The sequence below is a fragment of the Gymnogyps californianus genome, chromosome 1 (genome assembly GCF_018139145.2).
Source record: "Gymnogyps californianus isolate 813 chromosome 1, ASM1813914v2, whole genome shotgun sequence".
Taxonomy (NCBI): Eukaryota; Metazoa; Chordata; class Aves; order Accipitriformes; family Cathartidae; genus Gymnogyps; species Gymnogyps californianus.
The window spans coordinates 63,919,517-63,937,577 of NC_059471.1; the positions used below are offsets into that span (position 1 = coordinate 63,919,517).

Genomic DNA, 18,061 nt, shown 5'->3' on the forward strand with positions numbered 1-18,061 from the left:
TGAAACCTAAATGAAAGGCAGGGGACTTGCTGCCTGTTAAAAAGATCAAGTATATGTAGGTAAGGTTTTGAGAAAATACTGAACCATTGGGAAAACAAAAATTATTTGCTCTGAAGATATTGAACGTGCCTGAGCTTTAAATCCTTTTTTAGACCCTATTCATGATCTTCATTTTAGACTTCGTAAAATTTACAGAGTTCTGTCTCTGTAAGTAGATAAGGAGGATACACTGAATATTTTCTGGAAATGTTTTGAAAACCTTAATGTGATTAATTTGTTATGCTTCAGCTTGGGTGGGGACAAATAACTCTCCTATGTCTTGAAAAAACAGCAATTTTTCTTTCTCTGAAAGGCAATACAGCTTAAGAGCAGACCTGGTTCTAATGTATTACAGAACATGGTTTCATTCATAATAATTGGAGATGCGTCTTTAATAAGCAATGAGCTGAATAATGCAAAACTGCAAGGTTGCTGACATAAAATGTGTGTTCACCTACCAAGTTCAGAGAGATGTTGCCACTAGTTTTGACAAGCAACTAAGGAACAGATTTTGCTGCTTGAAGACAGAAAGAAAGGAAGTTCTACAGCTGTTTTGCGTTATGCTTACGTCTGGTGTGGGCTAATTATTTACAAAAATTCTAAAGGGAAAGGTCAGGCAGAGAATCCTTCCCTTTCTGTCCGTGAGGACTCAGAGACAGTGTAGCAATTAGATACAGCTATGAAGAAATAATGCTATGATTTGAAAATACTTGGATCCCTGTCCTGTGTCCTCTATTAAAGGTCCACAGACTGCAGCAGCAGAAGAGTGGCCACTCCCACACGAAGGGCCATGGCTCCTTGTTTATTTTGCTACCATACAAATGCATTTTTAGCCCATCTGTGCAAAATCTGTCAAGTTGCATAGTGTCGAAGAGGTGGAGAAATGCAATACTCCGTGTTGCTGGATAGCCAAGCCAGTGAGACTATAAGAGAAGTGAGCTACAGCTGTATGACAGAGCTCCTTTTTCCCTGTGCAGTAAGAAGGAATTGCTGTAACATCATGGGGGCGGGGGGGGGGAAGGGGAGGAGGCTGGCATTAAGCTGCTGTGGTATATAAATCCTGTGATTTCTTTTTATGTTTTATATGGTTTTTTAAATTATTTTATATTTCTTGTTGGTTCTGCTGCATACTTTGAGAGACATCTATAATAATTGCTTTTCCTTCCTGTGCCATTTCCTATTCTCTTTGAAAGCACTGCAATAACCATGTAAAAAGTAATGATGGCTGCAAGTCAGCTGTATGTTTACTTTGTGTAGTATGCATGCCAGATTTGGACCCAAATTGTCTAGATGTCTAGAGAAATAAAGTCTTAGGCAAGGAATAAATCAAGCATGGCATATCTAAACGGTGCAGAGACACTTGTGTTATCCTAGGCAATTTTGAAATTGGGAGGCAGAGAGAAAAGAATACCTTTTTTGCTTCAGAAAAATCTCGTAGGATTTTTTTTTTTCCTTTTAACAGGGTAATATATCAAATAAGGCTTTAACTGTTTGTATAACACATCCTTTACTTGCAAGGTATTCAACAGCTTCCTAAAATTTAAGATAATGGGATGTAAGATACACTGCCACAGGGGCACAGTATCCACAAATAGAGTGATTTTTCGATCCGTATGTGAGGCAGGAACTTACTTGGTTTTGCTACTGTGTAAATTGCAGTTAATGGCTGAAAGAACTGATTAAGTGTCCTTGAAGGGAATGTGTACTGTTTCAGAGGGCTATCTATGAATACTCTTAATACAGGTATCTGTAATAGCAGGAAACTGTCATACAGGATTTATTCTCATCTCCTCCAAAATAGTCCATCCATTTTGTCCATCTTCAGAAAGGATTTGAAATTAAATGTGTTTAAAATGGAACCTTTGCTTATTCTTTGCTCCTCTATCTGTTCTGCACGGTCTTGTGTAGTAAGGCAAGGTATCGTGGCCTCTTTCTTTTTGTAATAACCGCAGGGACCGGTTCCATTTTGTGGCTACTTTAAAAGTATGTGAAGTTGGACCTTTGCCACTGGAGGCGTACTTTTAGTATGGCCATTGACATTTGCCTGGATCTCTGGGTTGCAGCATCTGCACAACCTCCCTTTTAAAAATACAACCTTTGTTTTTAAGTAAACTTTTACACTTCTTCAGTAAATTGGGTTTTTACCCAAGTCTTCATATTCGAATCATCTGCTTCTCTTTTGTACGTTAAACTTCATTATGGGATTTTCCTCCCCCTCAAAGAAGATGCTTTTGTGGTTAAAGTACAGTACTGGATTTCAGGAAATCAAGAGTTTAGTTTCTGGTTCAACCACAAGTTTCCTGTGTGATTGCTTACTATCTCTGCTTTGGTTCCCCACAGATGTAGTGATGATGTTTTATAAATTTGCAGGTTAGCAGGGCCCATCTTGATCATTTAATCTCATACTCTGCATAACGGAAACGAAAAAAAATTAATTGCTTGCAGAAATTACAGGGTTTGTTTCTGCTGTAACATTTTGGGAGGTTTAAACAGCCTTGGTTTTGTTCAGGAATTCATTTCCCCTAATGAAACATTCTCACCATTAAGAGTCTTCAGTGGCAATGCTTTTTTTTTTTTTCCCTTCTTATTTTGAGTTTTACCTAAAAGTTTGCTCTTTTTCCCAAAAGTAAAAGACTTGGTTAAGTAAAATTCTTAGATTAGCCAAGGCATTTCTTAATAGTTTTCCCTGGCTAAATTAAAGAGGTCTGACACCTGAGTGTTCAACATAGCTCATCCTTTGGGTTAAGGAGGCACTAAATGGTTGGATTCACTCTGTGTGCATGGATCTACTGTACTGTGCATGCAAAATAGGACCATATTTTTAGAATACCTTTATTATAAGGGTTTATTCCTATTTGCTTCCAGAGTTAGATGGCCAGGACTAGGTTTCTGCAGTTTAATGCAGTGGCATTTTCTTTTCTAGAAATAGTTTGGAAAACACTGCTTTGAACTGGGCTTGAGGTGGTCACTTGGTGCCCTAAGGTTTTACTGCATGCATGTGTAGCATAGCGTGTGTGTCTTGAGCCAAAAACAGTTAATATGGTACAAACGTTTGCAAGAGGGTTTTCAGGGAAGCTGGCCGGTAGAAGCAGGCTGCTAACCACAAACTGAATACCCTTTCCGTGATGAGTTCTTTAGGCCTCTTATATTCATTCTGGATTTTTGTTCTGAACCATTTTCACTGTTCAGTTTTGGCAGTCGTAACTATATGCATACAGTATTTTTGATATAAAAGCACGATTACTGCTACCTCTTATTTTTGCTTAATATTTTGCTCCAGCATATATATCCAAATATTACACTTCTGTTTCAACAAGAATGTTGCACTGAGAGCTCATGTTCAGCTGGAGTCAACACTCTCCCATGTCTGCCAATGGAAGGCTAATCTGAGCACTCCTTAGTCCTCTTTAGTCATACCTTAGTTTAAAACGCAGAAGAAACTGCATGTGTGTTAATCTTATTGACTTTACTTTAAGCAGGTTAAGGACTACTTTGCAGTTCTGCCAACAAGAGGAATCATAAGGACAGTATGTTATGACAAGACATAGTGGCAAGCATCGAGGCACCGACTCCATGCTCTAGGCTCTGCAACTAGCATAGGTTTTTTTGTTTGGGGTTGTTTTTTTTTTTTTAAGTCATTTTTCTGAGTTTTTACTGTAATGCAATTAGTAGTCTGCAATTTATTGCAGCTTCATTTGATTGTGTTAAAATGGAAGTTGTTCAACTAAGTGTGTTTCTAGGCAATTCAAATTGTTTTTAATGATTGATCTCTCACTGTCATTATTTATTGTTCTGCTACTTTTTTGTCATCACAAAAGTTGTCTAAAATTATATTTTCTTTCAAATCACTTAACTGCTTATGAAGCTATAGAACAACACAGGGTTGCAAACAGAGTGATTCCTTTGATAGTCAACTAGAAATACCTGTTGAATTTAACAATTTGCTGTGTGTGGGCTGTTCTGATTTTCCTCATCTCCCCTTTGAAATTCTCATTTATCAGAATGATAAGCAAGACAAAACCAGATGTCTTACAGAAGTCCTCTGTGTCACCACAATTATTTTGTCAGCCCAAATAATGACCCCATTTAAAGAAAGTGTGGAGGCTGGGAACAGCCTATTTTCTCTAGAAGCGACTAGACTGATGCTAATTATATACCTGTCTGTTATTTTCTTATATGTTAATGACCGCAGAGACCTCATCGGCCAATAGTTTCTCAGTATTCCTGGATGGCTAGTTATAACTTTCATTCTCTCACTTGGTTTCATTTTCTTAAATATCACTTCTTTTCCAACTGTCATATTATTTCATTTTTGGAACACCGTCAGTACTAGGCTGGTAATGTTCTGATGTCTAGTGATACTTCAAGGCATGTCTGCTTAGTTCTAATAATTGCTTATTCTGTTCCAAAAAACCTGTCTTAATTCATCTTAAATTTCCTTCAAAATGCAGCCCCATTTACACCTTAACTTAGCCTTGAAAATAGGTACAGAAACGGTATGGTATTCTGCTCTTATTCCACCCTGCCCTGATTTCTGTATCATTTCTCACAGCATGTACATGCCTTCTAGGGGCATGTTAAGATACATGGTATGATATTTTTTTCCTCTGCATTTAGGAAAAGAATTATTTGTCTGTGCAGGACATTGGGTGGTTGCTAGAGCTGGCAAAGTAAGGAAAAGAGTAGCTTGCATCACAACGGAAGATGATAAAGCTTATAATAACCTTCAATTTCTCATAGTCTTAAGAAATAGAAGGGGGAGAGGCTACGGAAGTTGTTACTCTATTGTTGCTCCTTCTTCCTTCTCCTTCCCAACAGAATCAACTTGATTTGAACTACTCTGATGGGTGTTGCCATCAGGATTCATTGCACAGTATTCAGACAGACCTATAAAAGTTCTCTCTCTTGCAAAGAAAAAGTTTACTTACATGGTAAAAAAATTTAGATTCCAGTGGGGGGGTTGACCTGTTGATTTTAGCCCTCATTGTGATGCTTTTTGATCTTTTTTTCTGTCCCAGACCACTGAAACTTTTAACAAAGGAGTAAAACTTTAATGTTGTGTGAGAAGACAATACAAAAAGCATATGAAGGTGTTTGGGATATTTAGGTAGCCTTGCTGCTGCAGAGATGAAGGGAATTCCTAATGCAGGGTTTTAAGATCAAAGGACTAGTAAAACCTTAAAAAGATGAGCTTAAGCCAGACACTCATGATTCACCTGAAAAACTGAGGCATGCATGTTTAAAGTTTTGAGTTTTTTTATAGCTTCTATACCCCTCTGCCCTTTCCCCCCCTTGTTCTTATTTCCCCCTCTCTTATTCTTTCCCATCCTCTAGTTTTCACCCCTTCTAGTTCCCCCCGCCCCAAGTTTCCTCTCCCCGCTTCTCTGTGTCCCCTTTTGCATTAATCCCGGTCCTTGAATTCTGTATAAATACAGAGAAACTGTATTTATTAGATAAGTTTAATAAAAAGCCATCCCTTTTCAACTTAGTATGATGAACTGAACTGCAGAATCTGCAACTTCATACAGTTGAGAGACCCGTAATTTGTTACTCATACCTGGGACTATTTTTCACTATTGTGTTTAGGAAACCACAAAAATTTTTGTTTGAATAGGTTGTCCCCTCTGTAGGCATATAGACACTTTAGATATGAATATATATATATTCATATACCTGATATAACGTACATACAGAGTACATCTATATACCTACACACACACACAGAGGCACACACATTGTCGTATGTGTATGTCTTTTAAGTAGCACTGGATGATATGCTGCTAGGAAACTTTACATTGTTTCTGCACTTCTAGATAAGGCTCTAAACTACCAGTGGTACTGGCTGTGCCTAAATTTAAAGATAATGGGAAACGGTAATAGCAAGCTGCCACATAAATAAATAGTTGAAAGTGAAAGGAGGAAGGTAGATTGAGCAAGCAGCTCATGAGAAAGTATTCATTTCCAAAATGCAGCACAGAAAGAAGAAAACTAAACGGAGACGGAATCTTAGACGTTCACTCTGTACATTAAGTTTAATGGTTCTATCAACGGCTTCATATGACAGGAAATGATCTGGGCGTTTTGTTCACTTATTCTGGATGCCCTTAGTTTCAGAGAGCAACTGGTAACATGGATTGCACCTCGGAAGGGGACAGCTGAACTCTCCCTCTGGCTTTAGTGAGGAAAGAGCAGCGATGAAATCCGTGGACTGTGTGCACGTCATCCAACAGAAGGATACCGCCTCCTCTCCCTCTGCCCCCCCTGGTGCTGCTTCAGGCACCACGGGACTTTTTTCTGTCACATTCCTGTGGCTTGCAATGCTCCTGTCCTCTTGTCTTGCAGCAGTGTCTCTTTACCATGTTATCACCCTGAAAACAGAACTAGAAGCTCTGCGCAGTGAGCTGATCTACAGGGTCCAGGCAAGGTCTCCGCTAGACCGGCCACCCGTGTCCCTTGATGAAAATAAAGACAGTACCCCTGTTTCTTCCTTCCTGCGAGTGTCTGCAGCTGGCGCCAGGCAGGTAAGCTGGAGGGGTGGTTTTCGGCTTGCAGGGGATGAGCAAATGTGAGGCTGCTTTCACTGACTGTCGCTTCTCCCCGTTAGGAGAACAGGCTTCCCGGTCCTGGCCCAGATAAAAGCTTCCAAGAGGAAATCTGGAACGGGAGCAGAAACAGGGGGAGAAGGGCTGTTGTCCACACAGAAGAAACAGGTAAATAGCATCCGGTGGAGTGGGTTGGGATGCCGCAGTTGGATGCTGTCTTGAGAAAAGCAGCAGTGCTTGACTCGTGTCTTCTCCTGCCAGCCGATCCATGCTCCCAGGGCCCGTTACGGTTTTCACAATTATTGCTGAATGAATGGTGTTAACTGTAGGCATATTCTCTTAATGGTTACCATACTGTTTACGGTACCAGATATTCATGCTATCTGCAGGTTGAACTTTGAACGTTAGATCCCAACTCTGCTTCTTGTAATGGAGGTATTTCTCGATGATGCAGTACAGCTGAGTAAGGCAACTTTAAATCGTTCAGACTGTAAATTGTTCAATTCTAAATCCATCAGTCTCAACTCAGGGTAATGCCTAACTTGCTTCTCTCTGATCAATAGTAGGGAGGGAAAGCTATTATTAAAAATGCCAAGTCATTTTTCTGGGAAAACACGCTCATCCTAAAAGAGAGAAGTAACAAGAAAGCTCCCTAACTTTAGGGAAGTAGGAGCTTTCAAAGAGAAAAACTGACTTGTACCTGTCAAAAGAGGCAGACTACAAGGAATTCAGAAGTTTAGCATCATTTCTACATTAAAACAATCTATTAATATAATTAGCAAAATTAATAAAGGCATGCCTATCCCGTAAGATTTTTTCTATCGTGGCCTTTTTAAAAGGTGCTGCAGAGAACACTGAAGACTGCGCTCCACAAAAGACCTCTGATGTGTATTATAATGTTGGAATATTAATGGGGGATATTCTTTGGGGATAAAATGCCTGCATTTTTTTCTTTTTCATTTTCCAAACACAGTGATGCCTCATAGGATGAAATACAGACTTTTATTATAACAGTTTGCATACATACTCTAATTGCACTGAGCAACTAAAAATGTTCCTGAGTTGCTAAATCAGTTCAATCCTCTCATGGATACTTTTAGGTTGTTTTAACTGATGAAAGCTGATATCTTAAATTACTAATAGATGAAGTTGAAATGGAGTAATTTGTAGGTGAAGACTAAATCAAACTTTGCTTTAAATGTGCTTTTGAGTGACTAATCAATGTGAAATGTATTTCACTTAAGCTTCAGCAAGCTAAATGACATTTGTGTTCTAGAGTATAATCACTCTACTTACCTCCAGTACTCTCAAAAGAGAATATTCGTTTAGGACATCACCCAAAATCCATATGTTTAAATGGGATTTATTCTATTTCATTAGGAATCTTTGGTTCAGGGTCTTGGCTAAGAGTGATTTCACAAACAGGACTGAGGACAAGATTGTTTCAGTTGTATTTCTTGTAGCCTGTTTCCTATCATGGGAACCACAGAGCTTCCCTTCTCTCCCCACCGTAGCGTCTCCCAAATAAAACCTAGTGATATAAAGAACAAGTATCAAAAACAAGGAGGCATGTCTTTTTTTAAATGAATGTTACAGCATCAGTACTCTGCAAGTTATCCAGTTCCCTTCACGGTAGCTTTCATCTTTATTCTTATTGCTATTTGAGGGTGTATAGGGGAGAGGAGGGTTTTGGGCTCCTCAGCTGTGCTTCTGGCAGACTTAAGATTCTTCTTAAGAGGTAACCACCACTGATTATATCTATTTACCTTTATTCACATAAAATTCTAATTAAGCTACTTATTTCTGTAAGCTTTTTTCTTTAAAGATACAGCTGGCTTTAAAATTGTTTAGGATGGATGACAGAAAGCACAGTATATGAACATTCATTTAAGAGGGAAAAGCTGCATAGGTTGACCTACTACAAAACTGTTTTCTAACATGATCGTCATATTTTTGTATATAAAAAAGAAAAAAGTAAATTACAAATCTTGCATTTATATAAAAGGTCATCTGTTAGACAGGGTTACCTTTCTCGCCTGCTCTAATTACAACAAATTAAGCTTGTCAGAATTCAGTAAGGTGTTACATTTTCTCAGATCAGATTTCACTGATGGCCATGAACCTACTAGTCAATGTTAAATTTTGTTTTAGCAGAGTGAGTGCAATAAGAGAACATGGTGTTGTTCATGGTGCTGAATCCTGTCTGTTACTTGGTCGTGTACACAGAATTACTAGCCCTGCATTTTGATCTTCTCGTGTCCATTTCTGGGTACCAGAAGCCCGGCAGCCTCCAAATCGTCCTGCAGATGCGCTGCACTCATTCTGGTACAATGGCAGATAAATTAGGGTATTGAGTGAGGTGCCTTGTTCTTGTCCTATTTCTGTTTGCTTCAACAAGGTCTCAAAGTGGAGTCTGGTCTCATAATTAATTGTTGACCCATAATTTCACTTTAACACAGGCCAACTCCTTAGAAAATGAATACTTGAAAATGTCACTGATATACAATTTCTTCTCTTGTGCTTCATCAGAGAGCAGAAGTAAAATATAAAACCATTATTTTGTTTATGAATAAAGTTGTGGTTCAATTCTGTTTTCTTTTTAAACTTTAATTATTAAATTCCAGAAGTGGATGCCCCGTGATTCTTTTTTAGGCCCAGCACAGCCCTTCTTGAACATACAGAATTTCTATTTTAATTTTTTTTTTCTATTTGCTTGATGTTGTGTGCATAAAAGTGGCTACAAATTAGAATTTTAATTAAAATGACAATTGAATGAAAATGGATCTAACACAATGTTGTTCTTTCATATTTTTATGGGCTACGCATTTGTCTGTGTTCATGCGTAAAACTATTAGTCATCAGTAGTTGCACATTTTGTGTCTTGAGAAAATTTCCAGCTCAAGTAGGTTGAAGAGATGGGTTTCAAGCATCAATTCCAAATAAAGCTGTACAGCTAGCAGTCAGAACCAGAGTTTTTGATACAATGAGTAGGAGTTAATGGGTGATTTTGAAAGGTACATATTATTAATATGCAGACAGATAGATCATCTAACCTCTTCTGGCAAATGTCATGTCAGGACACATAAGAACAGATACAATTTTTCTTATTTGTCTTTCTTTTTATAAATTTTGCCTGTAGAGGAAAAATAGCTACACAACAAAAACCTCTCCTGAATTTTATACCCTGTTCACAGTTATTGATTGCCTTGCCTGCATGTTTCTCTCTAAGCTGTATGTGTGCTTGAGTCCAGGAACAAGATATAGGTTCCGTTACCTAAGCCAGTTCAATGTACGAATGTCAACATGTCATTTACACGCTCTCTCTGTGCATCGTTCTGATCATTATTGTGGGAATCTGTTTCCCGTGGCCAACAGGGGAGGTGAGCATCAGGTCTTCTGTAAACTCAAATTCAGGCGACGTCCTGCTGCGATCAGTTGGGAGCACAGTTTGGAGTTACGGACTATATTTACTTTGGTGTGCTAAGGTTATCCATCTCAACCAGTCTGATTGCATGTATGGAAGGAACTGAGGAGAAATTCTAAGTAATTCCACAAAGCAGTGAGGCAGGCTAACCTGGCATGTGACTTGGCAATTTTTTTTTACTAGCGGTTCCCGGGTTCTACTCCAATATCAGTTGTGTCCACAGGAAATAACTATTGCCGTGCAAGCATGGTGTATAAGTTGTGAGAATTTTGCCATTGTTCTTGGTATAATTGCCTTACTGGCAAATCGATACATTTGCTTTGGCAAATTGGTACATTTGTTGGTTAGAAGTGTTTTGAATCTGTATGTTGTTGTTTTAGATCTCTGTGACAGAGGGATAGCAAGAACTTTTACAAGTGGAACTTGACTTTAGTGATCTTTGAATCAAGAAACCTGACCTTTTGTTACTAGTCTAAACAAATGCCACATATAAAATTTCCTCACCAAATTTTCAAAATACTTCTTATATTATTGTTTGAAGAGGGGAAATATAAGAGTTCTCTTAAAAAAAAAAAAAGGCCTACTTCTTGAAAAGATATGTTATTCTTTTTTGTTTCTGCTGACAACAGTCTAACTCAAAAGGAAGTAGGCCCTTCTATGTGAAAGGATAGAAAATTACTTGATACAATGCCTGTAATTTTACATGAAGAATTCCACTTACTGAACGAATGAATCAGTGCTGTGTATTATGCAGAACACTGTGCAATCAAAAATACACAAAATAGGCTCTAATTTTTAAAAACAGTATTCTGCTTTATACTGTATAATAGAAGTCTATATAAAATATTCTTAATTCTTAGTAAATTATTTCCTTGTTATTCTGATTGTAACATGTTATTGGTAATTCTGTTATGGTCAAAATAGTGCTACCAATACTTTGAAGATGTTTGTTAGATCTGAGTCATATCTGTAACTATGACCAAGCCATTTTAATGTGGGGACTGATTTAATCCATGATTAATGCCATATAAAGACGTCTTAATTAAAAAGCACCAAATTAACCAGTCTATAAAAATGCACAAGCAAAAAGTAAAAGAAGATCTCTTGTGATGAGAAATGAAGAAGTTAAGGGAAGAAGAACTGCAAATTGTTCAAGAGCATGCATATCATTTGTAAATTGAATTATCTAGTGTTTAGGTATGTTTTGGGAAGTCTACAGAGAACAGATCTACACCAAAGAAGGAACCTAAACAAGCAGGTCTCTTTTTTTATAGTTCAGTTTTTTTGTTTGTTTTTATTTCAGCAAAAGTTGAGATAGATGTCTCAGGCCTCAGATATCAAAACTTTAAAATGTATACATGAGTTCACAGATAATACACTTGAAATTTTGTTTGGATAGATTATGAAGTTAGATTGCAAAATATTAAAATGATTATGCAAGTTAAATAATACAAAAACTTGCATGGCAGGGCAAATCTGGTTTTGTCAATATCAGGTCTTAAATCATGCAGATACGCAGAAGGCTGCGTTCCTATCCTGCTGCAAAAGCTAGCTTTTTTTTTGAAATTGTGGTTACATTGCTCAACCAGTGGACAACACATCCCTTCATGTGCTGGCTGTGGTTTATAAAGGCATCTGGAGTCACTAACTTCTTCAGAATTGGCTGTTCTCTTCATGGAAGAAGACAGACTCTGAAATGTTCTTATGCCCACCCACATCCCGCAGAGCGGTTAAAATCAGAAAAAAAAATGCTTGTCAAAGCAAAGCTATTATATGAAGTCACAAGAGGATGGGGCACACTTTTTTGTTCTAGATATACTCTGTTTTATACAGCTAGACCTCATGGTGACACTCAGTCTAGATATTTTTACACATTTTTAAGATGTATTTTATTAATCCTGTATTCTACTTGCATAAATAATTATTCAAAAATCCTTTCGACTACAAAGCTTATGCTCAGGTTTGATTTACACTGGGCTGAAGGGCATTCAGGTAGAGCTTTTGATTTATTCTGCTCAGTACTGACAGTAACTATTCAACCCATATTTTGTAATGCATATATTCTCGATGTTGTACTTCAGGTAAGATTTGCATCCTTCTTGGAATAGAATTGCTAACATTTCTTAACAATGTTAACTTTTTACTGAAAATCCCTGTTAATTTACCCAGAAAATATACTCTGTATATCCATATCTTCTACTTAATAGTAGTGGTGTTTACTCTGAATTTGTTTCAATGAATTACTTAATTTTAAGCATGTATGTACTTCCACTGAGGTCAAAGTGAAGTACTTGTATATACTGGAAATAGTTATGTGTCAGTCTTGGCTTCTGAACATTTTTTTGAAGCATGTTGTTGTTCAATCCCTCAAACACTTTTTTAGATATTATTTGTCCTTTTGCGGCTTTAAGTAAAATAGCCACTGTGCTAGTTTCTGTTCTCTTTATTGTCATGAATGACACTGTTGTATCCATATTTCTCTGTGAAAAACAAGCTTACTATATTCTGTGGAGCCTTATTTCTATCTGCATACACTAAAAAAAGAGACAGTGAGATTTTTTTTAGAGAATATATGTAGATTTGATATCTGTAGAATAAAGTAGAGTTGGTATGTGATGGAAAAGATCTCAGACTGTACTGAACTTGCTGATTTTAATTGCTGTGTAGCAGTTCTCAGCAATGATGACTAGTATTTCAATGCTGCACACAACTGAAGCATAAATCCAGACTTGCAAACTGTGAATCAGAATAGTTTCAAGAATGTCAATCAAGTTTGCAGAGCAGATTTAACAAGAGTTGCCAAAGTAGCCATAACTTCCACTGCTTGTGGACACTACTCATTGGTACCCAGCTGGATAGCAGCTGGTTAGTGTGAATCATAACAAATCCTCTCTTGTTTGTTTAGTGGAAAATCCAGTGGCAACACTAGTGAGTTCTTTTAAAAGCAGGAATGAAAATTTTGATTTAGCTAATACTAGGGAATCAGGAAATTCCATTCACTAGGAAGGCACTTTACTCCAAAGGAGAGTGAATTAATACCTTGTGAAATAAATTGCCTGATGCGCTTTGTTGTGCGACTCCAGAAAATCACATTTTGATTTTATTTGGAAGCTCCTTTTTCAGAAAATTCTGTCATTCGCAAGTGTGATGATAGAAAAATGGCTGAAGTATAATACATTTTTTGATTTTGTGTTGGCTTGTTTTTTCTATTCCTTATCAGAAGGCAGGGAATTCAGATGACTTTAAATTCTTGGTTTGCAAATCTGTAGATTTTGGCACATTATTGATGAGTATTGGTAGAACTCAAGCACACGTTCCAGTGTAGGAGACGGGAGCTTGCAGGATAGCATTCCCGTTAATGTAAGTAGGGCTTACAGGTTGTGTGATCATTGTGACACTGGAGTGTTCCCAGACGTGCGCTTGAATCTTTGTCCGCTGCCAGTTGGCACTGCTGAGTGCTGGTGAGCATCCAGCCCTCTTCTGGTATTTTCAGGCAGGCCTCCATGGAAAGGAGACTTAGATACAGAGAGAGGCTGCTTTCTACTCAAATCCTCTCACTACCTGCCGTGCAGCGAGAGGTTTGTGCTGCTGGGCACTTGGTTGCACACGTGGGTACCACTGGCAGATGTAGAAACAGGATCCCATGGAGTAGGCCACTGCCCATTATAGCAAGAGTGGCCAAATCTGACCCACAGCCTTCTTATCTGAAAAGGGGTAGACAAAAATGGAGATCCAGCAATCCACAGCAGAATTTTCATCTCTTGACCCTTAGTAAATTCATTTGGTTTCTGTCAAGTGCAGTAGATGTTATTACTCTGTCTTCCAGCCTTTGAAGCAGCACTAGAACCAGATGTTTTCCTTAAAATCTGCTCTAAGCAAATGCAACTACCCTTTTTTTCTTTTATCCTGTTCCCTGACATTTATGCTTCGCAGATTTTTTTACAAGATCTTTGTTTCACTTGCGAGCCTATATTTTAACATACTGCAATATTTTCCTCTGATCAAACTCCTAGTTTCTCATTAGTGTCGCCAGTCTCTACAGTTTTGAGTAACAACGCATCAGTTTTGACAGATACTAAGCTATTTGTTATGTGTGCATTAATTTGCTAACAGTCATCTCTGTATCTTCCCTCTTAGTCTCAGTGTAGGTTGATTGAGTGTGGGTATCTGAAAACATGCTGAAAGTACATATATATGGATTTTGAGAATTTATTTTGAAAGTACCATGTAACCAGTATATATGACTAATATTTTACAGCAACTAAGACTGGAAACTAATTTCTTTAGATAATATAATAAACATCATCAGAATATCTGATATCTGTCATAGCTGGCAGGGTTGGGGGTTTTGAGCTTTTGCTTAGAATATTAACAAAGGTAATTGATCTGATGATTCCTAGCTCATTTGACTTACTGCTATATTTTTCAATTATATTAGGACCAGAGATTAAAACAAGCAAGTATTACTGGTGCTACTGTCTGAGGCCTCCTGCTTAGCTGCATGATCTCTGAAAGTTATCTAGTACATGTTGCGGTATGAATTTTGTTCTGGCACGTTTGAGTGAGATCTGCATTAAAATCAATAGATGGTGTTTTCAAATAAGTGGTGAGACCGAGAGAAGATTTTTTTTCATGTCCTTCTTTCTTTTTTTTTTTAAGTAGTTTCAAAAGCTTACTCTATTCTATTACTGATTTATATTTCTTTGATTTTAAAATGCTTTCACTTTGCAGTGCTGCAGGCCTGCTTGCAACTGATTGCTGACAGCAAAAGTGATATCCAGCAGAAAGGTAAGAATATGTTCCATGATTTATAGCTAACTATTCCATGTATTAACTCTTCCATCCAATTTTATCTAACTTCAAAGCAGTAACTGAGTTATGTCACTGAATTTAAAAAAAAAGAAAAGAAAAGAAAAGAAAGAGGTCCCTGCATCTGGACAGCTCTTGCAAATATCCTCTTTTCAGTGGGGAAATCCAGCTAGTGAGACTGGAAGTCTTGACTAGAAGTCAGCTTTGTTAATTTTTGGCAGATGAAAATTAAGAAAGTAACTTTTCTTTCCGATTACCCAAAAATTATTGTTTCTTTTAGATGATTCAAGCATTGTCCCTTGGCTACTGAGCTTTAAACGTGGAACAGCTCTGGAAGAACAAGGGAATAAAATAGTGATCAAAGAAACAGGATATTTTTTCATATATGGCCAGGTGAGAAAGCTCAATTCGTATCAGCATCTGACTTTTTAAAGGATTTTTAATGTCTCCATACAATATGTTTGAAGTCTGCACCTCTTCATTCTGTAGGTTTTATATACGGATACAACATTTGCTATGGGACACCTAATACAGAGGAAGAAGGCCCACGTGTTTGGTGATGATCTCAGCTTGGTGACATTGTTTCGTTGCATCCAAAATATGCCACAGTCTTATCCGAATAATTCTTGCTATACTGCTGGTAAACATCTAAGTTTTCCTTTTCTTTGTCTGCAAATAAACTGCATCAAATAGAATCTGTAGTGTTGGATGATTAAGTATTGTGGCAGTTGTAAAGAAAACAGACTGCATTCATGGATCTGGTTAATTGCAAAATTACAGAATACTTTAAAAAAATACAGGTTTATGTAAAGTATCGGCAGTTGGAGGGTATGCATCTAACTTAGGTGATCTGAACAATTCCCCTCTCTCCATTGACTATATAATGTGGTTAGATACTTTGGTGCTTTCAGTCAGCTGCCTGAAGCAGACAAAAGGAGTACATACTGTCCTTATTGAAGAACTCAGTTTAACTTAGGGGTTGAATTCCATATTTAGTTATCCCAATAAAATATTTAGGAGCTATGTTCTGCTTTAAAACATCATATATGAATTTTAGTCACCCAATTTTTGCATACCTTACTGTGGGATTTCCAAAAATACTTCTTATCGGCTTAATTCTCTACTCCTTATAATGGCTACTGCAGTTTTATTCTTTGGTTAGATGAAAAACAGTTAATTCCTATAAGGAGCTCTTTCTGACTGCACAAATTAGAAACACCACAAGAAAGACCAACTAAAATATTTAATGCAAGTCCAGCAGGCTCAATGCTCGATATATAAGTATATTCCTGCAGTAGCATTTAAGAAATTATTGTCAAGGCCTATTAAACCTCATTTCGTAGCTCTTATCTCTCTGTCTTTCCCCTTAATGGTGGATTTGAGGGTTTTCTCTTTTGTTATTTTCCAGCAAGATCTGTGTGAATAAAAACTATCTTTTTTTCCAATGCCTTATAAAAAAGTGGGTGACATTGAGTGATGGAGTTGACTGTTGGCAAGTAACGGCATTAAATAAATGGGATGGGGAAGGAAGCTAATTTTTTTTCCAAGTAAAAATAAATTAGCTACTTCCTCCTGGTAATTGAGGCTGTCCAAACACTTTCTTTAACTTTCTGTGCCTCTACCCACACATTCTGGCATCATAACCACCCCCAGTTTCATCTATCCTCTTATTTCACCCTTGTATTAGTCCCCCTCTTTCTTAACTAGGATCTCTACTCCATTCTGCCACTTCACGGTTCCCAAATTCCCATCCTTCTGCTTTCACCTGGAAAACCAGATCTCACTGCAATATCTCATGCTGTTGAGCGTGTGTCGCAGCAGATGTTAGATGTGCTCTCAGCTCAGTGACTGCAACTTGAAGGCGAGGTGCTTTTGGTTATCACGTCAGCTGATGTGCGGCTGGCAGGAAGCAGACTCTTGTGCTCTGCAGTTGCAGTGGATCAGCTGATGTCTGGTAACTTCATTTGGTTGGTAAACCTCATGAGACCTGCTCCAGAAGTGTGGGAACGGAGTGGTCTAGGACCAGCAATACCCAATGCTGACCTTGACTGTCACATCACCATAACATGAGGAATCTGGGTACAGCACTGTTAAGAATTGTTGCAGCATTTGCTTAAGTGAACTGTGATATACTGAGTGCAGAGTGGAAAGCAGGTCCAGCTCCACAGAGGACATTAACTGTAAGCGTCGGGTAGGCTGCAATTTGTAAGGTTGTGCCTCAAGATAAAAAAGCGCTTGCCACAAGTAATAAGCCATGCTTATATTTGTAAGATGACGCGTAATGACTTTTTGAATACCGTTTATGAAAATAATGTATTTGAAATATTAACTTTAAAATATTCCAAATCTTTTGCCAGGCATTGCAAAATTAGAAGAAGGGGATGAACTTCAACTTACAATACCACGGAGAAGGGCCAAAATATCCTTGGATGGAGATGGTACTTTTTTTGGTGCAGTTAGACTCCTCTGAAGCCCTTCATTTCTGTTATTACGCTTAATGCAGTTTTCTTCTTTTCCTATGCCTTTGTCAGAAAAAATACTGAATTGTAATAAAGCTGCCAATTCAGTCTCTCCCCATCCACCACCAGCTTCTTAGAACTTTTCTTCAGTTTAATAAGCAAACCCAAAACAGGAAACACACCAGACATACTTGTGAGATACAACCATCACGTGATTAACGGAAAGCCAATTTATTTTAGACAATGGGAGACTCTAAATAACAACAGTAAAGCAATGGTTTTTTGGCTTTGAAATGATTTCTTGTCCATAAGGCAGGTCAAAGAAGGAGTTGACTATAAAGTATAGCATAAACAGGACCATTGACTATCAAATTATTATCCGTAATTGAAAAGGAAAACTAAACCACAAGTACATCTCATCTTAGATTTGCTTTGTTTCATCAATAAAATATTTGAAGTATAAAGTATGGGGAAGAAACATCAAATGGGAAATTCCTCATCACAAAATGGAGGTGTCAGGTGGGTTCTGGGTTTTTTTTGTTTTTTTCTTTGACACCAGGATTTTGGGGAAAGAAAAAGTCTAAATGTATGGGATAATAAAAAGTCTAAATGTATGGGATTATGAAAACAAACTCCTCAGAAATATACAGAACAGTAGCCACTGGCTTGCTTCTCCCCTGTGAACAAAAGGTGTATAAATTACTGAAATCTATTAGTATTTACTAATTAGAATTAATTTTACTGGAAGAAGGTAAGATGCTTCAGCAACTCAATCTTCAAAGCATTGC

General features: G+C 37.6%; 1 protein-coding gene across 1 annotated transcript; it reads left to right on the plus strand.

Moving 5' to 3' along the window:
* Positions 1-6,224: 6,224 nt before the first annotated feature.
* On the plus strand, positions 6,225-17,682 carry TNFSF13B (TNF superfamily member 13b). The gene is made up of 6 exons (XM_050906363.1): positions 6,225-6,560; positions 6,644-6,749; positions 14,737-14,793; positions 15,095-15,207; positions 15,304-15,454; positions 17,172-17,682. The coding sequence occupies exons 1-6, from the start codon at positions 6,234-6,236 to the stop codon at positions 17,282-17,284; spliced, it is 867 nt and encodes a 288-aa protein (XP_050762320.1). The 5' UTR covers positions 6,225-6,233; the 3' UTR covers positions 17,285-17,682.
* Positions 17,683-18,061: the final 379 nt, after the last annotated feature.

Bases quoted from the DNA above. Each gene is read 5' to 3' on its own strand.
- TNFSF13B (XM_050906363.1), top strand. From the start codon at position 6,234: ATGAAATCCGTGGACTGTGTGCACGTCATCCAACAGAAGGATACCGCC. The intron at 14,794-15,094 runs GTAAGAATATGT...TGTTTCTTTTAG, and splicing joins AAGTGATATCCAGCAGAAAG to ATGATTCAAGCATTGTCCCT. The intron at 15,455-17,171 runs GTAAACATCTAA...ATCTTTTGCCAG, and splicing joins TAATTCTTGCTATACTGCTG to GCATTGCAAAATTAGAAGAA.